The 20715-nt window shown below is 40.9% G+C and overlaps 1 protein-coding gene across 2 annotated transcripts in view; it reads right to left on the bottom strand.

Annotated features, from left to right (window-relative positions):
- LOC108884341 (contactin-associated protein-like 4) overlaps positions 1 to 20715 on the bottom strand; it is a 79926-nt gene that overhangs the window by 19241 nt on the left and 39970 nt on the right. For both annotated transcript variants that reach the window (XM_018678192.2, XM_051069807.1), the window contains exons 8-17: positions 18553 to 18820; positions 17570 to 17719; positions 17210 to 17381; positions 12187 to 12293; positions 10166 to 10285; positions 9108 to 9308; positions 6785 to 6947; positions 5148 to 5275; positions 4518 to 4688; positions 1538 to 1756 (exon numbers count right to left, since the gene is read on the bottom strand). In XM_018678192.2, the coding sequence (XP_018533708.1) occupies positions 1538 to 1756; positions 4518 to 4688; positions 5148 to 5275; positions 6785 to 6947; positions 9108 to 9308; positions 10166 to 10285; positions 12187 to 12293; positions 17210 to 17381; positions 17570 to 17719; positions 18553 to 18820 (1699 nt within the window). The remainder of the gene's footprint in view (positions 1 to 1537; positions 1757 to 4517; positions 4689 to 5147; positions 5276 to 6784; positions 6948 to 9107; positions 9309 to 10165; positions 10286 to 12186; positions 12294 to 17209; positions 17382 to 17569; positions 17720 to 18552; positions 18821 to 20715) is intronic.

The following is a 20715-nucleotide window of genomic DNA, read 5'->3' as shown; positions in this document are numbered from 1 at the left end:
TTTATTTACTGAACCTGATTATTGCTCAGTGGTCAGAAACCATCGACTACAGTAGTGCTGAACATCTGGTGGCATTTGGCTAATAACAGATTAGGGAAGATTTCTTTATGTTTTTCAGTATGTGGGACTGTAAGAAGAGGTCAGACTCTTGGATCCCAGTCTATCAGGAGTTTGCACTGTGGTGCTGTAGATGAAGAGGTAGTAGAACAGACATGCAGACTCAGCAACTTTCATATCCAATACTGCTGAGCAGACAAAAAGATTCAGCCAATAGCGGATTAACATGTAGAAAAGAGGAGAACATTTTCTGGAGGATTTAATCCCAGCCTCATGGGGATAAACAACTCTCTGCAGGATCTCATCATGCACTGCCTGTTAATGATCTCTAAACTTTGACTTTGTGTGTCAGGTTTGGCTGCAGAGGGAAAGGTAAAGTGTTAGACCCCCCTTCATATATAAATGTGTCAAACCAGCCTCTTCAGTATTTAGTAGCACTTAACAGAAAAAGCCAAAATGATTCTGAGAGCAGAGGAGTTCGATTTATAGAGTTTCTCTTCTATTCTGAACAGGAACACCTGAATGAATAATGAAACAGAGAAATATTATTTTAGTTTAGCTGTTCCACTTAGAATATTATTAATGTCCATCTTAACCCAAGTCATGCCCCTTGACTTTCAAACACAAATTATCTGCTTCCCTCTGAGGCAAACTTTTTTTTTTTTTTTTAACAAATGCCTGGAGGGTCTTCATTGGTAATGCCGGGCAGCCTCAGCCTGATTTAACTATTTTTAGTTAAAGGTACAGTGGTAGTGCTATGGAGCAACGTTTTTAAGCGTGGAGCTCCACTTTATTTGTATCTTGTGGACAGGTTTTGTGACATAATGTTATCCCTATGTTATCTTATGTTATCCCAGTGATCAACAGGTGTGACGAAGAAGACGACTACTGGAAAGCAAACACAGATATAGAAAATGTAGGTTCCAGTTTCAGACAAAAACTGGCTAACTCTAACTCTGTATGAGGAAGGAAATGCTTTCAACACGTTTAATTGTTTTTTGTCTAAATAAATCCTTTTAAAACTTGCCTATGATAGACACTAAATAAACATGACTTGAACATTTGCAGAGATGACTGAAAGCAGATATAAATGAACATTTCTGTCCAAAAGCTCTGAGTAACAAGACACAGCACTGAACTTGTCTATGTTTTATAAAATTAGTGGCTGGTGAGAAAGTTTAAACTTTGCCTAAAGGTTCTGTGATCAAGCTACTAACTTGAGGAGGAGCTGCAGAGACAAACCTGCTCTCAAAAGCAAAGATAAAAGAAACAAGGAGAGAGATGGAGAGAGAAGCTGATGTTGTTCCAGTCCCACAAGATTTAAGGAAGGGCCTTGAACCCACCAGCACTGAGAGTAATGAGGAGAAAATTCACAGACACAGAAAAACTCTTGTGTAAAATTAGAAGGGGCTGTTTTATAACAGAAAACAAAATATGGTTGACAACTGTGAGAACATTTGAAGACCATCACACTCCTCACCTATGAACAGCTGGCTGTTGAGCTGCAGGTGGAAGTGTCCGTCAGCAGGAGCCTCCTGCGTGGCGGCGGGGAGCTCATCCAACCGAAGCGACGCCTCCTTGACGTTGCGCTCGGCTCGGACTCTGTGCCACCGGTTGTCGTTCAGCGGGATGCTCGAATCCACACGAACCTCCAGCGGGCCGTTACCCACGTCGAAGGAGAAAAGCACCTGGGTGGAGGCTGATTGAGGGAAGATGAATGAACAGAGGAGACCAAGATGAAAAAATAATCTTAATAGAGGTAGAGGGGAACAAAGGGAAGCATCAAAGGAGAAAGAAACATAATGAACGTGCTGTGTGAGTCACATTAATATGAGTATTCAACATGTTATCATTTGATAGCCAAAAAAAAAACATGCAATTACTCTGTTGCCTGGGGAAGCAGATGTATTTTATTATGTCAAGATATTTTTAAATTTGTCTGTGAAAATCAAATTAAAGATTCTGATAACACAGTGTTGAGACAGTTTAATTAAAGCAAATTTTGTCCCTCAACAAAACCAAATTTAATCAAAGAGATAAACTCAAGTTTGTCAATCACCCAAACAATTTTGTACAAAAACCTCAGATTTTACTGAGCAGTAATTCATTCAATTAAGTAGCTTTCAATCAAGTCGGTGAAACTAAAATATCACAATGATACAACTTCTAATTAGATTAAAAACAAAAAGAGAGTTCTCCTGGACACAGAGAGCCACAGAAACAACACCATGTACAAACAGCTCATGTCCACAACTCAATAAACACTGAAACCTCATTTTATGATATAGTTTGAGGAGACAGGTGTATCTTTACATCAAAATCCTGCCAAGCTCAGCTGCAATGAATCTTCGTTTTATAGCTGCATACTTCCACCATCCATCTGAGAGCTGCCAATGCCGCAACTGGGCACATAGATGTGTGTATGGAGACCCAAACAAGCAGACTGTGGGGATGCAGGGCTCTCTGGAATGAAGCTTAATTACTCTCCCACAGCAAAACAACAAACACTAAAGCCAGCGGAGCTTCTAACTAAGCAGACTGGGAACAGTTCTCACAGGATAACAACAAACTACAGAGTCCGGACTGTGTGCTGCTTCTTTCCAGATTGATATAATGTTCTTCATGTTATGTGTAACACACTCTGAGGTGTCCTGATGTACAAGATTCATCTCTGCATGGTAATCACTCCACTGTGGGCCTTTTTGATTTTCAGGCGCCCTCCCTGTGTTTTATTGTTTGAGATATCGTTATGTAACCTAGGGAAGTATTCCAACTTTCCTCAGCTTCCTCAGATGGACATTTGACATGCTCTGATAAGGAATGTATCATCATCATAATCTAATTAGTTATACACCTTATTTTGCTTTTTCAAATTTGAATTATTTCCTGAATTTTTTGAAGCTAGTTATAATTTTAGTATCTTTACTTTTGTTTGTACTTCACTACAAGTAACCCCTTTTCACACTGTCTTTTCTTTAAATTAAAGATTATAGGATCTGAATGCTTCCTCCACCACTGCCCTCAGAGAAGTTTCCCTCTGAGCCCCATTATCAGATTCAGGACCATGGCCAGTGGCTCAGCCCTGGTTCAGCACCACGGACAGCACCGTCTGTATCTGCTCTCTGTCTTCTCCACCAGCAGCAAAACATTTAGGAAAGTACAAACAAAGCAAACCATCATTCTTCATGTTGTCCTGGCAGAGGGCGAGGATGCATTACTCTGGGAGCACAGAACAAGATGAAACAATATCCAAGCATCCTGCGGTAACTTCATTTAGAAACTGTTGGCCGCAGCGTTGCAGAGCGATCAGAAGGCAGCCGGAAACAGAGCAGCAGTATTCAGAGCTGGAACAACGACGCTGACGATGATTTCCCCCGAGGAGAGAGGCTGTTGGTGCAGCAGTGTCCCCTGTATTAGATTCTGTGTGTGTCCCTTAAATCCCATTTCTTAAACAACCTCCTCCCAAAATGACAAAACAGAAAACTAAACCAAACTAAAAGGGTGAAGTGAGGTGAAAGAGCTTCAAAAGAGCGACCGTGGATGATTCTGATAAATGATTCAAGGCATCTATACAGGCCTCTTGAAATGACACACACACCATTGCATAAATGTGTACTTCATACCTCGCTGCATTACTGTCATAACCATAGAAGCACAAGGACACCTTGTTGGGTAACACAGCTATATTTCAAATGACACAATCTGTGTTAGGCTATAAACATACATCTCGCACTCCGCCACATTTCCATGGCACCCATAAACTAAATAACACCCTGTTGGTTATTGCTGTCATAATCTAAATGACACACTGTGGTGCCCATAAATGTGTGTATTACGCTAGAGACAGGAATTAATGGAGGGTCGTGGCGAAAATGCCCCCGAGAGTTCATGAAACAACTGTAAAATTAAAAACAAGGTTGCAAAAAATGCCTGCAGTAATTATGAGCTCCTCTTTATGGGTTTAATCTTGTTCGCATTTTATTGGTTGTGTGGTTAATGCAGTGCTCTCCCATGTGGGCCAGAATATAGTATCCACAGAGGCGTATACAGTGGAAGAAAATTGATTTGAAAAACAACAAACAATTTATGCAGCCTGAAGCTGAAGAAAATGTTGGGAACACACAAGCAACACTAGAGGAAAACAGGAACTCCACACGATCCAAAAACAATTAAAACAGGCAGTTTCATCCAACCGCAAAAGTTAAAGGTAACTGGTTGAGAAAATGTCACCGTCCTCTACTGTGAGGCCTCCAGACAATTTCAAACACTTTATTTTAAGCACTGGGAGAGAAATTAAAACACACTGTTGTGTTGAATTCAGCAAAATGTAATTCAAGGAAGACTCTACTGCCTCTTCTAATGGCTTCACTACTGAACCCATAAACAGAAATAAAAGAAAACTTTTAGATTTGCTGTCATCAGATGCCATAACAGGCTTTCTGGATTCAGCTCCTACTCACAGCTCAGTTCGATGCGGATGAAATCTTTGATACCCAGGTTTTCCAGGAACACACCGGAGGACGCTGTGGTTTTAAACAGGAAGGAGATATCAGCGCTCAGCTCCCCGTGGAAGGTGGGAAAATGAAGGTAAGACGTCTCCTTGTCGAAAAACGCAGCGTTCCAGAAGTTCTCTAAAAAAAAAAAAACACAGAAAAAACAAATCAGCCAAGATAATTAGCTGAAAACAAAGGTGTACTGTTATTTTGGTTATGTTCTGACATTATATTTCAGGTACTAAAGACTGCAATTACCGAACAATTTAAAAGAGGAACAAAAGTTGCTCTGATTAGGTCTGTTGAACAGACAGTTGTAATAAAAACTTTGACGATGTCTAAGCCTTTATTTGTCATAGTCTAAATTCATAACATATTTAAATCAATCAATTTCTGTGCCTTTCTTTTATTAAGTTTCTGGGCGTGAGAAAAAGCTGAAGGCTGATTCTTCTGTGTTGATTAAACTGGTTCTGCTCAAACTGAATTAGCATTTGTTTGACCATTTCATTTAGTTTGACGGAATAAGAAAGTGACAACAGTGATTTCCATAACAGGACGATTCTGTCCTCTGAGAATCAAGTGTAACCAGGGACTTACTGTCTCCATGACAACGGAGCGGTCCCACCCTGTAGGCGGCCTCTGACCCCGGCCTCTGGATGTCACCCAGCACCAGAGACCTGACTGGGAGGCTCTCCTTGTGGACAAGCAGGCCTGAGTCTTCAGCCCTGGTGGAGGAGGAAAAGAAGGAGGAAGTGAAGAAAAGAGAAACAACAAAAATAAATAGAAGGAAAGAAAAGAGGAAGATGACGGTGAAGAAGATAAAAGAGGCAGCAGGAAGATGAGGTCATAGATTAATATGTAAAAGAACAAAAACACACCAATCACAAACACCCAAACTACGCTCGTGTGTGTGCACAGCTTTACTGACGTGTGTGTGTGTTTTTAATGTTACATCACTCTTGTGACAATATTGCATGTCGTGAAAAGCTGATGCAAACGTTGTAGTGTGTAGGTGCAATCTCTTGGGAGCCTATTTATCCCAAACCAAACTGTAACCATCCTGACACTCAACGCTCAAGCATGGCAGTATTTGAAACAGCTACTCCCAAAACAAGACACCTCCTGTCCATTCACACCCACGCGCAGCTCCCTGCACCGTGCATAAACTGACTCGTTGCCGTGGAAAGTTGTGTATAAAAATAAAGTCAGGACTGGGAGGACTGGTGTGTACAGCACTTTGTGAGTCTGATGAAATATTGAAGAGCAGCTGTGGTAGCTCTGGTGTGTAAAAATAGAGGCAGGCACTGCACAAACAGTTTGGACTGGTGGTAGAGGAATGATAGAAGAAAGGAAGCGAGGCATGGCAGGATGGCTTACGACATGAGGAGACGTTAAAAGCGTACTATCTCTTCCTCTGCTCAGTTTATGCCAGTCGATTTGATGTTTGCTTAACCGCCAAAGTAACAAGTGGAGCAGGGACAGCATAAGCTTGTATAAAGTTATCAGCCATGCTGGCTTTGTGGATGAGTGTTCCTGCTATTTTCTTTTGTGTTCTATAACAAATAAAATCATTTCTATCGTCACTTTCTCTTTTTGGGCGGCTGTGGCACAGGTGGTGGAGTGGGTTGTTCACTAATCACGGGGTTGGCCGTTCAATCCCCAGCTTCTCTTGTCCACATGCCAAGAGTGTGTGTGTGTGTGTGTGTGTGTGTGTGAATGGGTGAATAAGAGGCAAAAATTGTAAAGCACTTTGTAAACTGCTACGGTAAAAGGACACAATATAACTACAACTGCATTCCTGATTGAAATTGCTTTATTTTCATGTTTCAAACTGCTTGTTAATGCAAAGACAAACACGTCACGTGTTTCCCGCCCATGTGATTACCTGCTCCTCCCTAATCTATTTCACCTGTGTCTCATTTTCACCCCTCCCCTAGAGTGTATATAGTCTGTGTTCCCTCTCCTCTGTGCCATTTTGTCCTGGTATCATTGTGTGCGCGGTGTCCCAGCCATTGTTTCCTCATGTAGCTATGTGTCTGTCTTTCTACCTTTGTGGTCCTCTGGTCTCTTTTCATGAGACATGATGGTTAGCTGATGGTAGATGCTTAAAATAGAAGCTTAAACTTGAAGTGTGTCACCTTATGTGAACACACACTGGAAAACCATTGTCATGTGACTATAAATGGTGAGAAAAATAAATATAAATATGTGTATGACTTTCTAAATGTCAGTACCACTCTGTGCGGTCGGCGTCACAGTTGCAGTAGTGCTGTGGGTCCACACAGTCGCCCTGCAGGCCGCAGGCACACTGCTGGCTGCCCGGCTGAGCTCCGCCCCAGTAGGTCTGGATACGACCGGAGCCGGGACCACCGAGCCACCAGCTGAACGGAGTGCCCTCTGAAACACACACATGACAACTAATACATATGGGAAGACATTTTGTTGTATCACATTCAGTCTTTTACATGAGAATCAGGATTCTGTTCCACTCTTTGTGGAGGGGAAAAGAAAAAGAAACGAGCACTGAGAGAAAACAGCAAAATGCTCTTTGAAAAGATATCGTGGTGCACAGAAAATAAGGAAAAAATGACAACACAAAACACAGAAGTTACAGTTTTATGTGGCAAATAACTCTTGTCATTCACTTAAACACAGTAACTTTTATAGACATCACACCATCTGGAACACCACATACAAATTAAACACTCAAAGTTGATACACGAGAACAGAAACATAAAACTTTTTGTTGAGTGGTGCTTTCACTTCACTTCACTCCTGTGAAAGGCTGCCAAGTATAACTTGGCACCTACAATAAAACTGAAAACACTTCTCGAACAAAACGTTGCAGCCATGATATTAAAAAAAAAAAAAGTTTTCTTCTGTGAGTTGTGTGCGTCATCCTTTTGGAACACAACAACCAGATGTCAATAAACACTGCCTGGACACTGCTCTTTACCTGTGATGTTGATGTACAGACTGAGGCTTTTTCAACAGTGCACTTTATTGTAAGCCACTTCAAGACTATAAACTAAATACCAAGGAAGTAAAATACCCCCTCCATCCATCCATCTGCCCCTTCCTCTTTTCTTTCCTCTATCCATCTACCATTTGTCCTTAATGGCCCCAGCCTTGTTTTCCTCAGACAGAAGATGGACAGAGACTAATATCCAGACATTATTCAACACCCTGCAGCAGTTTTCTCTAAATTTATAACACTGTATGGCTGCTTGAATGCAAAAAACATTCAAGATAAATGTTGAAATTATGTATGTATAATACTTTGTCACAGGCAGTGTTTGCCATAAGAAAAATGCACATCTTAACACTTCTGGTGGTTTAACTGATTCTAAGTCTCAGTGTTTGGGTCGTTAATGACCATTTAAAAAAAAAAAAACACTTGAGAAAAACAAAAGGCGAAACACAGACAAACTAATTGGACTCAAAGCCCAGTCTCAAAGAAGGAGACATTAAAACAAATCGTACACATCCATTTTTTTTCTGGCTCACTGGTAAAACAGGAAGAAAATCCTCAGAACCTGATTAAGTTCGCAGCAATGAGTGTAACACTTATTTTGTTTTGTCTGGTAGAGCGAGAAAAATGTGTGGACCTGCAGGGAGTGAAATCATTTTCTCCAGAGCTTTTGTTTTTGTGAAAAATGATACGTGCCTCATAACTCACTCATGTTAAATTAGATCCAGTGACAGCGCAAAAAGTATAACAAGTGTGATTCAGTGGTTACAACTGGAGTGAATCAAGTCCTTCACAGACAAAAATAAATAAAAATATTAACAGAAGCTTTTACTGTGTTAAAGCTATCTTCTGTTTGCCCTCATGTAGTCGGAGTTAATCTTTTTCCCCACTGGTGGTCAGTAAAGCAGAGAGGAGCTTTCAGCTAAAATACGAAGCCAGCCTACATACACAGACTTTAAACACAAAGAGATGGTTTCTTATTGTTTCTGGTTTGAATCCCTGCGAGCAAAATCTGAGCCAGGACGGTAAACAAGCCGGCTAAAGAGCGGCAACATCGAAATTCCCTTATTTGATTGTTCCTTGTTCCTTGCCTCCATCTTGACAGTTTTCCCTTTGTTATAAATCTGTCAGTGACTGGACACTACATCACAACATCACTGTGGACAGACAAATAATAGAATACAGAATGTAGGTTTTAATGAATCTGCTTTTTCACAAATATATGCTGTTTGTCACAGTGAATTTTTACAGGGAAACATACAGAGACTGGAAAAAAAAAACCTCTGCCTTGAGCTCTTCTTTCATGTGGACGGTGCAAATATGGGCAATTTGAAACCATTAAAACCAGCTGCGATCCAGCTGTGCCACCATCATCAGACACTGGCGTCTCTTTAGATGACAGTTTAGAAGAAAAGGCGTCTTGTTTCTTTGATTCTGCTTGCTTGCATCTTCAAAGGAAGAGACTAAGATGCAAGGAAATGATGCAAGTGAGAGAGACGAGGATCCAATTAAAGGAAATGAGACGTACCCAGTTACTTTCTTTTCTGGGTTAAAAATAGAAAAGAGAGGAAAAAAACAGGCTTTACCTGGAGTGTTGAGGAGGCGGGACTTCCTGCAGTGGTAGAACAGCTCCTGTTCGCAGTGCTCTGATTGGCTAATAGCTGCCGACAGCTGCTGCTCTTCAGTCGAGTAGGCAAAGTGAACCAAATGCTGGTTCACACCTGGAGACGGTCGGACTCTGGTCAGGTCTGTGTTGTTGTGCTGGATCACCATCCACGTGTTCTCCTCTACAGACAGACGGACACACCTGTCACTTAGGTGTAAACAAATATCAGCTTCTCACAGAGATATCCTCCACTGTTTTAACTTATAGGACACATCCAACCTCACCTCTACCTCTCACATGTCTACATGGAAATACAAAGGTGTGAACGCAGGAACCTGAAACAGTCCTCCTGTTCCTCCTCCTCTGTGTCTCAAACAGTTTGGGAGACTCGTGTCTCAGGCGTTTCTAAAAGTAAATGAGATGCTGTTCTCTCCCCAAACTGAGCCAAACGTCGTCTCGTTCATCAGCTTTGAGGAAAAGCTGTGTTCAGCTGTTTGGTCTAAAACAAAAAGGTCTATGACTCATGAGTCTAACTGACAACACCTAGCTGAACAATACACTTAACTATATTATATGGACGCCCCTGTTGACACACTTGTTGGGTATTTTTCTAGGACTGGTTTTTGTGGCTTTGTTGGTTCTTACTAAAGAAAATCTTAATGCTTCAGAAAGCAACAATGATGCTCTTTCTTTTGTTGCAAGTTTGGAGAACATCCCCTCCAGTTTCATCATGAAAATGCCCTGAACACAAAGACAGGTCCATAAAGAAATGGTTTTGACATAGAGGGAAAAATAAAGATGAGGAAAAGAGATCATGTTGCACATGGAGAGACAGGGAGATGAATGCGGGAAGAGAGACTGAAGTAAAGAAAGGAACAGAATGAACAAGCGCTTTGTAGAAAAAAGACGATGAAAGATGAAAGCGATGAGAGGAGCAACATCATTTACAATTATGTAAACGTTAATCAGGCAAAATGTTGAGTGATGATGAGAGGATGAAGTGGAGGGAAAGTGTGTGAGTGTGTGTGTGTGTGTCACCTGTCATGTTGCAGTAGACCAGCTGTGGTTTGATTGGTCCGCTGCCGTCCACGTCGATGTAAAAATGTCCCGACGTGTTGCCGTTGTGTTTGTACGCCTCGCAGGACTGTTGGTACACAGCTGGGGAGGAAAATAATGGGATCAGCTTCAACACGGATCACATCGACATCAACACATCAGGAGCTGTGAGGGGATGAGGATCACACACTGTGGAGGATTATGGGTATTTCTTCTTACTGAATCATAAACCAGAGTGAGGAAAATGATCTGAGGTTCTATTTTTACAGCAGCGCCTCATAAAGTTAAGATCAGTCCAGCTGGAGAGGACAGTAATGACTGATGGGAATACAAACACTCAATAAATAAAACTTGAGACCTTTATCAGCCTCTTCCTCTCTATCTCCACCAGCCCTCCTCCTCCAGTCACACACACACACACACACACACCAGAGCTTCCTCTGCAGTCAAATAATCAAGCCCTTCAAGTCAAATCCATATCTAAAGGTTCCCACACTCTGCTCACCTGTTTATCTCTCTTCTTCTTCCACAGCCAACAGCCTTTTTTTTATTCATCACATTCCCTCAAGTGTGGTTAGAAAAAAGGTTTTCACAGAAACATCAGCAATAAGAAATGAGAGCAGAGGTGAACTGTGTGGGGAAACTCTCCTCTTTTGGTCTCAAGGATTTGGCTCGAGGGGAATCGGCACAGAACCGAATGGTAAATCTCGCCAATAAGCTCACCTTACCTCCATGGTTTTATTTACTCATTCATTCAGTATTTGGCAATTTAGTCACAGCCACAGACTCATTAACCTCCATCATATCGCTCACAGGTATTCTACAGTGGGTGAAGAATATTATGCAGGCGTCACATGGAGCTTTAATTGAAAAATGTCCCCAAGCTGCAGCCAAAACAAAAACCAAAAAATTACTTTTTTGTTCTGACATACCTCACAATCTGCAGCAGCTACGCTAAAGGGGGGGAAATGCATCTGTGATTGGCACGAGCAGAGTTACAGGTTTTTCTGGGTTTTGACGTTGAAACTGTAAACAGAGCCTCTGCCATTAAGAGCTGTTGGCTTTAAAACCCCTCACATGAATGATGGAGAGACCTGACATGTACATAAAGCAGTCTGCAGGATGTTTTTATTCATTCATTTTTCATCTCTATAGTTTTTCCACTGTATGCACTATTTCTGTTATTCTACACTATTATTTTCACTTCAGTTCGCCTCTGCGCTAAAATCGAGTTACTGTATGTAAAAGGAAATTCATTATCTGCTGTTATTGCTCTTTCTCTCATATTTTAACTCTCAGCTGATTCTTATTTCCATTTTATCTGTCACTGCTCTCTCTCTGTTTCTCTCTCTCTCTTTCTCTCTCAGAAATTACATTTATATACTTCTAATTTGCAACCGAAAATTTATCTTGGGAGAAATAAAATGCCACCCTGATTACCCATTATCTCCACATAATGAGGAGCTAAAGCAAGATTAAATGTTTTTATGGTTATGTTTAGACACTTGGCAAAGGTTAGGGGAAGATTATTATCTTGGTTAAATATTGAAAAAGTCAAAAGTGATTTAAGGAATGAGGCACAACAAGTTTTGTTCATTAACATTTAACCAAACATTTTCTTAGCCTTAATCAAGAGAGTGTTTGTCACCTGAGCCTAACCACACCAAAGTAGTATGTAAATGTCACTTCTAAAGCAGGGTACACACTAATAATCAGGCAGATTATCGGCTCGAATCCCCCCTCCTGATCAAAGTCAGCAAACGCCTGATTATCTGATGGTTCTTAAGATTATCTTGCCAGATTTTCCTGTAGTGTGAGGTGTGTATTAAATCTCGTTACATTACAGTGTTGGGAAACCTTGGCTCTGGATGATATTTTGACACCTACAACCCACCTAAACTTTGTTGCTCACTACCAGATTAGTGAACAGATTGTACAGATTATATACAGCACACAAGGGAATGGTTACTGTCCGACAGACATGTGACTGACAGGTGACTTACAGCTGTGGCAGGTGGCGCCGCTGTAGCCGCTGTCGGAGCAGTTGCAGTGGAAGACGGTCCAGGACTGACTGCAGCGACCGCCATGTTCGCAACGACTGGGAGAACACCTGAGAGACAGGGAGAGAGATGAAATGTTAAGAAGTTTCTCAAGAATTTAATTTCAGTCCTGAACAACAACAACGTCCTGACAGACACGTGTGGGAGGAACTTGAAGGTTTCATTCCTGCTGTCAATAAAACCTCATATTCTTTTATATACTGTGTACTGAGACGGCGGATTTAAAAAATCCATTTGCTTGTTTTGGCAGCCTCAACGCGTGGGAACAATTCTGCAGGTTTGACTGCCAAAAATCTTTCAAAGAGAACAAAAGCAGTCGATGCCAACAGCCACCTTTTCATCGGTTATTGTCAGTGGAAGTACTTTCTCTGTTTGTTTGTTGTTTGTTGTTGAAGCATCTTGTTATATTTTAGCTGAATCATTTATCTTAACAATGACTGGAAATGCTCAGTGTGTTTGTGGACACATGAGGATCAAACCTTTGACCTTTTTAGCGTTACTTTATAGAGCAGATGATACTAGATACTGATGATTGGCAAAGAAAAATGCTTTCACACTCCTACTGTCCTCTCATAAACAGCGTGCGCTTGAACTAAATTTCATGAGTCTGTTACATAAAGCCTTTTCATTAAACAGGCAGAAAGCATTTTAAATTGTGTTTACTCAAGCATGTTATTCATTTCATGGCCAAATGTGTGTAGGAGGGTCAGAAATAATGTAGCTAGTGGAAACAAAAGTATTTCATTTTTAATATTTGGAGGTTGTATTTTCCATTTTGGCAACATAATGTGGGAGGTTGCTGAACTGTAATTTAAAAAAAAAACAAAACACAGAAATGACTTTGTTCTGAACTTTGATTGGAAAGACAATTCAGCAGAAAAAAAATTAAAAAACCGTTACTTCCTCACACCTACCTGTCTGTCATTTATTTTTTTTAATCAGACAACGTCCTCAAGAGAAAAAAATACTTTAGCAGCAGGAAGGAGGTATTATTATAATTCACAGCACAAAACTTGAATTTAATCATTTTCCAAATAAGAGATGAGATGAGATGTTTCAGCTACACCATGTTATTGTTATTATTGTTCCAAAAAGATGCTACTAAATGATAAATAGATAATTTGTGTTTCCACGCAATCCAGTAACAGATCTTTCTATTGTTGCAGTCGTACTGAGCCAATTTCAAATCATTTATATGTCAAATAATGAATTTGACCCACTACTTTTACTTTACTTTGAGCATGACTATCGTTTGCATCCACTGTTCCCTGAGGGGTTGTCAGGTGAAGTCCGTTTAGCCGTGACCACATCCAGCTGTGATGAAGCTTGGTACCATACTGTCGTATCACATGTGTGGAAAAAAACAGGCCACTAGTTGGCAGAGTGAGCCAGATTATGAAACTGGGTGAAGTCACTCTTTATGCTCCTTCAGTTGGATGGAGATGGAGAGAATGAAAAAGATAATACACGTCTTTGTATTTCTTTGCGTGCTGAGTGTTGCTCTGCCTGTTTGCATGTCACATTAATGCCACTTTGTCATTTGCTCTATGTGCAGTTTTGTTGACTTGTGGACACAGCAACTGTCTTTATATTTATCCTGTCTTAGCCTCATTGGAAGCCATCTTTTCCTGATACATTTGGCTTAGATTATGTATTTATATTCACATGGATTACTTCCATTTGTTCCAGGCCCAACCAATTCCTACATCAGGGTTTAACTCGTATAAACACATGTACAAAAACATAATAATAACCACTTTTCTCCAATCCTATCTCATCAGTTCTGACTTTGTGAGTGTGCACAGTGTGTTTGTGTGTTGGTATTTTGGGGGGTGGGAGTCTCATGATTCTGTATATACCATAATAATAAGAGCTGCATGTTTTGAATATTAAGTATAACCATATGTGACAGTGTTAGAGTGAGTGTTTGCCCAAACCCAGGCAGGAATATTGAAGAGAAAACAGATGACTGTACAGAATCTGAAGCCGGACCTTTCATTTAGATAAAAGCCCTGACTCAGCAGCCTGTCAGCCCACTACAGTCTGATTTTTACCTCCATTTATCTCTATACTGCTTTGATCTAAAGTCAGCGAGTTAGTGTTCACATTAAATTCATAATATTAAGCATAAACTATCATGACTTGTTTTGTACAATATGTGTACTATATGGGTTTTAATGTGAAAGCAGTGAAATCTATCTGTTACAAACAAACAGATATGATTCTTGGAGTGGAAATGATGACGAATGAATGATAATAACTGTTATGATAAGATGATGTTATGAAGAGGATGCATTTCTTTCTAAGATAAAGAAGAAGAGACTCATTCGATAAAACACTGTTTTGTATTTTAAAAAAAGGCTTATTTTAATGTCTGCTGATGCAGGTTGTGTTTACTTCTTTTCACTTCAAAAATCAGCAAAACAGGCAATAGCCCAAGGGTTTCCCAAACTTGAATACAACTGCATATCATAAAATAGAACATTGATAGCTTCTGACAACCAGTTTATCTCACAGAAACAAAACAACAAAGTGTCAAAGACAGATAACCAAACTGCAAACAGCCTCATCTAAACCACAAATCCACTGAAACGTCATTCATACTTGGCCCTGAGGCTCCCACAGAGCAGCTCTTTAAACACTAACGAAGGATCCATCAGCCCACTATCCTGCAGCGCCATGCGAGCCGTTTTAATCCGACAAAACCAAGTACTGAACACTTTTAACCTCAGTCCACACAGACTACACTGATCCAGTATGTACAACCCTGCAGAGAACCCTAGTCCTATCTCCCTTCAGACTGTGTCGATGTTTTGTCGACAGTCGGTAAAAACCTGGCGCATACATTCAGAATTTAAAAAGCGCTTTCTGCAATGATGCTGACAGCAATGAAACACAAATAACATACACATTAACACTGATTCTCTTATGTGTATGTGTGTTACACTGCTGCTTTTATGTGGTGAACTAACATAAGCAGGTTCGGTACAAAACACAGTGTTGAACTGATGTCGTCATAAAGAGGCTCCTTGCAGGTTTGACTTCCATTTGTGCTGCTAATGGAATATTTGCTTTGGATAATAATACTCTTTGGTGCTGGCAACAATATCAAAACACACACACACACACACATTTACACAAACACAGGACTTCAGATATAATAACCTGCTCTGAAGTATGACCATACATTGAAGCTGCGTCGCTGAGTCCATTTTCCACCTGACTTTACAGTACAATATATCCCATGGGTCCAAAATTCAATCAGCGGGATTACAGTGAGAGAGCGTGTGGCAGATTTTTTTCTGTCTTTACTGGAAAACAGGGTTTTTTGTTGGTTAGTACCAGTGAACAGTCAGATCTGTGTAAGAACTGTATTGTACTGAATAACACTTCTTAATGAATGCAGACATTTAATTAAAATCACTGGAGCAGATTCTCTTTATCTGGCAAAGATATGTGGTTGGTTCAATAATTTGTGTGTATGCTGGTGTTTCCATACAATATACTGTGTGTGTGTGTGATTGTGTGTATTCAGTGCCCTGGAGGCGGGTGTATAATTGTTGTAATTGTCTCATTAATTGTGCTGCTATTTGGCGTGACACCAAGACAGCAAACGATTGGTTCTGCTCTCTCTCCAGCCCTCCTCTCTCTCCCTATCTCCTCTCCTGAGGTTGAAGTTATTGCTCTGATCCTGCATTGTCAGTGATGATTTGCACTTTCATTTATCATCTTACAATCCACAAATTACACTGAAAATATTTATCATGAGGTAAAGCCACTCACGCATCAGCTAATTTCAGTTTAACTCTCTGTTCACTGTTTTACTTAAATTGTACAAATGTTGTGTCTGTGACTGTTTTTTTTTTTACAGTTTTTCTTTGTTAATCTCGTTCACTTTCACTACTGTCATCAACCTCGTTTTCAGCCACAACAGGCAGCTGTTTTCACACTAACCTCAACAGCAAACTGTATAAAGACAAAGTTAGAGACTAGCTTGCAAAGACAGTGGAGCATTTAGCAGCTAGGTCCAGATATTTCCCTCAGGAGTTGGTAGAGGCCCAAAAAAAGAGTGAATACTGTACTTACAGACATCAGATGGACACAAATACAACTCCAAATAAATGATAATGTTGCTCTGTATCTGCTGCATGTGTAAATTGTGCCAAACCAAAATGTACAGACACCCAAAGATTACAACCAAACCTCATTTCAGTCCAAAACAGGGGCACTGGTCTGCTGCTGTAACAACCTCTATAACCTGCCTTTGAGCTATTTTCAGATGGTTTGGAGACAGGGGTGTGCACACACTTTTGTCCATTCTGTATATTGTACGTGACTGCGTGGTGCACTGGGTTGTGGTAGGAACAGAGCGTGAGTCCAAGCAGAACAGACATCAGCAAAAAATACAATTGTCACACCACTGGTCTCCACTGAACAATAATTCTGTATTTCCCAAGAGAGACGCTGTGAGTGTATGTGCACGCTTATTATTATTCTTTGTGTGTATCTGTGTGTGTCCTGGATGGTGCAGTCGCTCTGTCGCTCTAAAATGTCGCCACGCTTCACCTCAAATACAAATAAATTCCGACAGTGAAGAAGAAGAAAGAAAAATTATGTTTCAAAACAACAAGAGAAAGTTGCGTTAAAAAAAACAAGAAAACAATGAAGGACAGAGGGAAATTGTCAGTTTAAGAAAAACAAAACACTGCAACTGTTAGTGCTCTTTGTCGAATCATGTTTTTGTGTTTCTTGTTTGTCAAATCATGTTTTTCTGTGTCTTGTTTTGGCACAACACGCCTGGAAAGCTCTGTTTATTAAATTATGTTGAGAAGCTGCAGGAGACAAGATGTTTTACCAGTTTTCTGTCAAAAAATAAAATGGTTGACTAATGATTCAAATACTGCTTCCTGTACTTCTGATAGAAAAGCAACAAAAATGCATCTTAACATACGTCAAAGACACTGACCTGTCGATGATTCCACACATGTCAATCTGCAGGTTGCTGTAGTTTCCCAGCTGCTTTTGCTGCACCATGATTAGGTCCACATTCTGGTTTTCCACAGTTAAGAGACGCATGCAGCCCTGGAAAACGTTAAAGGGGTTTCTGCATCCCTGACTGTCGCCTTCAGCAGGACAACCTGAACAGAAGAGAGAGGAATGACTGTAACTGGTTAATTTCACCATTAGCTGCCAAAATACACACAGTTTGAGAGGTGGTTACTCGGTGCAAAACAAATTTTTAAAACTCTATACTCAGTCTAGTGTTCAGCGCCCTCCATGTGGCTGTCTGATGCTTCACAGGTTTTAATTGCTGTTCTACTCTTACCCCCAAAGAAGAGGTCACTTTCTATGGCGACAGGAAATGAGGGGCTGGCGTGAGCGCTGCCTCCCTCCCCTTTATCCACAGCGATGGTCAGACGTCCTCCTCTGGAGTTCAACTCCACTGAATGCCACTGACCATCATTTAGAGCTGAACCTGGGAAGCAAAAACTCATTAACACAAACGGCTGAAAATCTAATTTTCATGTGTCCATGGCTGCACGTGGAGTCATTAAGACCTGCAGCAGCTGTTGCAAGATTTTTGTTCCAAGGAGAAGAGAGAAAGCATGGGCACTCATGTAGCAATGACCAAATTAGATATCCTATCACTCCGCAGCCTACCCAACAGGCACCACGCTGCTATTTGGAAACAGCTTGTTTTAGAGGAATATTATAAAGCAAGACCAAAAAATGATTTGGGAACTTCGACTGTATCTACAGGACTTCCCGCATACTCTGTGTCATTGACCTGCACCATGTAGCAGCAGGTCTGAGCCAGCTTTTTGAATCTCTATGTTGTTAGGAGTTGAGGGAAGAGATCAATATCTCATTATCTCCTCTATTTTTCTTACTGACAATGCTTTGCTCAAGAACACACCCCTGTCATCACGCAGTGCCATCGACTGCACGGCGCTCTGCCAGGGTGATGTGGATGTGTGACCACAGCTTTGGCAATAAGGATAATGCAGGAGGTAATAGGGTACACTGTGCAATTACTAGAGACTTTGTTAGAGAAGTACTTATTCGTATTTGTTTGTTCAATCATCAGCACCAATTTATTTGAGAAATGGTCATAATTTTCCAGTGGATCGAAGAGCGATTGTCCAGTTATAGCTTAGCAACCATGGCCTTGGATTTCTCCACATGGCAGGGACAAAATGAGAACTGAAATCAAGGGCTCATTGGTTTTGATCAAGCGCTGCCATGTTGTGATGTCATTTGGAGTCAGGGTGGACGGCTGGAGGTGTAGGGCTCTGGGCGTTGACTGACCTGCACTGAGCTCCAGCAGCACCCTCCCAGCCTTGTGGATCTGCAGCCGGAGTCTGGCCTCACTCAGGTACAGCCAGACTACTCCCCCATGCTGAGGGAGGTCAAAGGTCAGCAGCAGCCCCGCCTTGTTCCACGTCCTCAACTGCAATCCCACGGCCACGCCTCCTGAAGAAGACGCCGCCGCCCCCGGCAACTGGAGGAAGCTCTGGGGACCGTGAAATGTCACGGCGACGGAAACTGGCTCAGTACAAGAAAAGGTGACATTGCCCTGAGACAGAGAGAGAGAGAGAGGGAGGAGGAGGGACAGGAAAATGATTACTAGAGAGATAAAACAACATGAAACATGAATATTAATCAGCTGCAGAGGGCGTGTCGGCGTGACCTCATGTCGCAGTGATCTCATCAGCGAGTCTCCTTAAAGAGGACATCGGTATTACCATAATGATAACAGAAAAGCTTAGGATACGATTAGAAAAGCAAACTTGAGAACACCAAAGTCACCTAGCTTGGATGAGATAGATAAAGAATGAAAATGAGAGAAGGAGAGCATACAGTATGACCTGTGCTGCTATATCTTGACAACTCTGTTAAAGTCAATTGTTTTAAGTAGTGGTAATGACACCGGGTCCATTGCTAAAGCTGCAGCTGTAATATATTACAGTCACAACTCTCTTCTGGGAATATCAGCGTGCTATCTTTATAGCGCTCTGGAGCTCAGGTGACATCTAAAAGCCCTTTGCGGTGCAGTTAAAGTGATGTACAGTAATTCATGTTGGAGTGGGATGTGCTACTCCACAACACAAAGTATAAAGTTACCCTAAAAACCCTGAAAAGCCTTAAGACTCCAGCACCAACACACCAATCCTCCATCCACTGTCTTTATTTTCTTTGTATTAATGCTCCCCTCACAGAGCCCCATGAAACACCATTTAGTCTCTGTATTAAATTGGACCATAACTTTGAGGCAAGCACCTTACGAGCACCATTACAAGATGGCCTCTGTCTTCAGCCATGCATGTGAATCTGTGTACCTCTTTACTGAGAATTCATGTTTTCTGCTGTCTGGACCTTTACTGTAATGAGAGAGCATTTATAAGTCCCTGCAGAAACGCTTCACAGCCTCTACACAATGAGCTCGCTCCACTCATTGTCAATGTGGAAACATCTGAAGGTCCTAATGGCTAAGATGAGGAGGCATTAGTGAGAGTCTACTAACTGTCTACACTCCTTTGTCTTGGCTTCATTAACCAGCCAGCGGCTCATTTAGCAGCAGCAGCATCCAGATCTGAGCGGTAAAGCCAATATTTCACCACTAAGATTGAATCCCAGTGGGTCTGAGGGGAATGTAACACATACATGGGGACATTCATACAGGAGTGACTAATAAAAACAAGGGATAGTACTTAAAACAAAATAAAACATAAGAAACCAACTGACAAAACCCACAGAAACCTAAAAGATATATATGCTGGTTTGTGGTTATGCATGCACTGTACTGAATAATTATTTAATATTTAACAAACAAGTCACAAAAAGTACCTTAAAACATTAAACAGAATATTTCATCAGTGTTTGAATTGAATGACCAAAAAGAATTTCTGCGAGGGCCACATTCTGCGACAGCCTCGCAGATTTTGGTTTCAGTGGCAGTTCTCCAGTGATTGATGTTGTACTCTCACACATAAAAGCTGAACAGCCCGGAGCATTGGAGAAAGTTTAATTTTAAAACACAAAGCTGCTGTACTATACATGATGTATAGAAAGATAGGCCTTGAATTTCTTAGTACAGGCTACTGTACTGTACCACTGTGAGTCCACACAGGGTATGCAACAACATTTAGTCTCCAACATTATGTTATTCAGAGCGTAAACGTTACACACACCTGCTAAAATTTCAATTAAACTTGTTTTTCTATCTGTTTTTTACTTTCTTACAATTTTTACAATAAGTGCTAGATATTATTTTTGCACCATAAGTTAAGATTTACAGAAATATTTAAGGGCATGTGCAGTTCCTGCTTTTATAATTAGCATAATTATTTTATCTTGACTACTGCTTCTTTGTTTAAATAATTAATCTATGAAGTGAAGGGTAGTCCACTACAGTAAGTTAGACACATTTTATCAGATCAAACTAACTATATGATAAAATAACTGATTCTT

Source organism: Lates calcarifer, linkage group LG4 (assembly GCF_001640805.2).
Source record: "Lates calcarifer isolate ASB-BC8 linkage group LG4, TLL_Latcal_v3, whole genome shotgun sequence".
Lineage (NCBI taxonomy): Eukaryota > Metazoa > Chordata > Actinopteri > Centropomidae > Lates > Lates calcarifer.
Note: the sequence above shows the minus strand (reverse complement) of the source record. Positions and strands in the feature narration are given on the sequence as shown.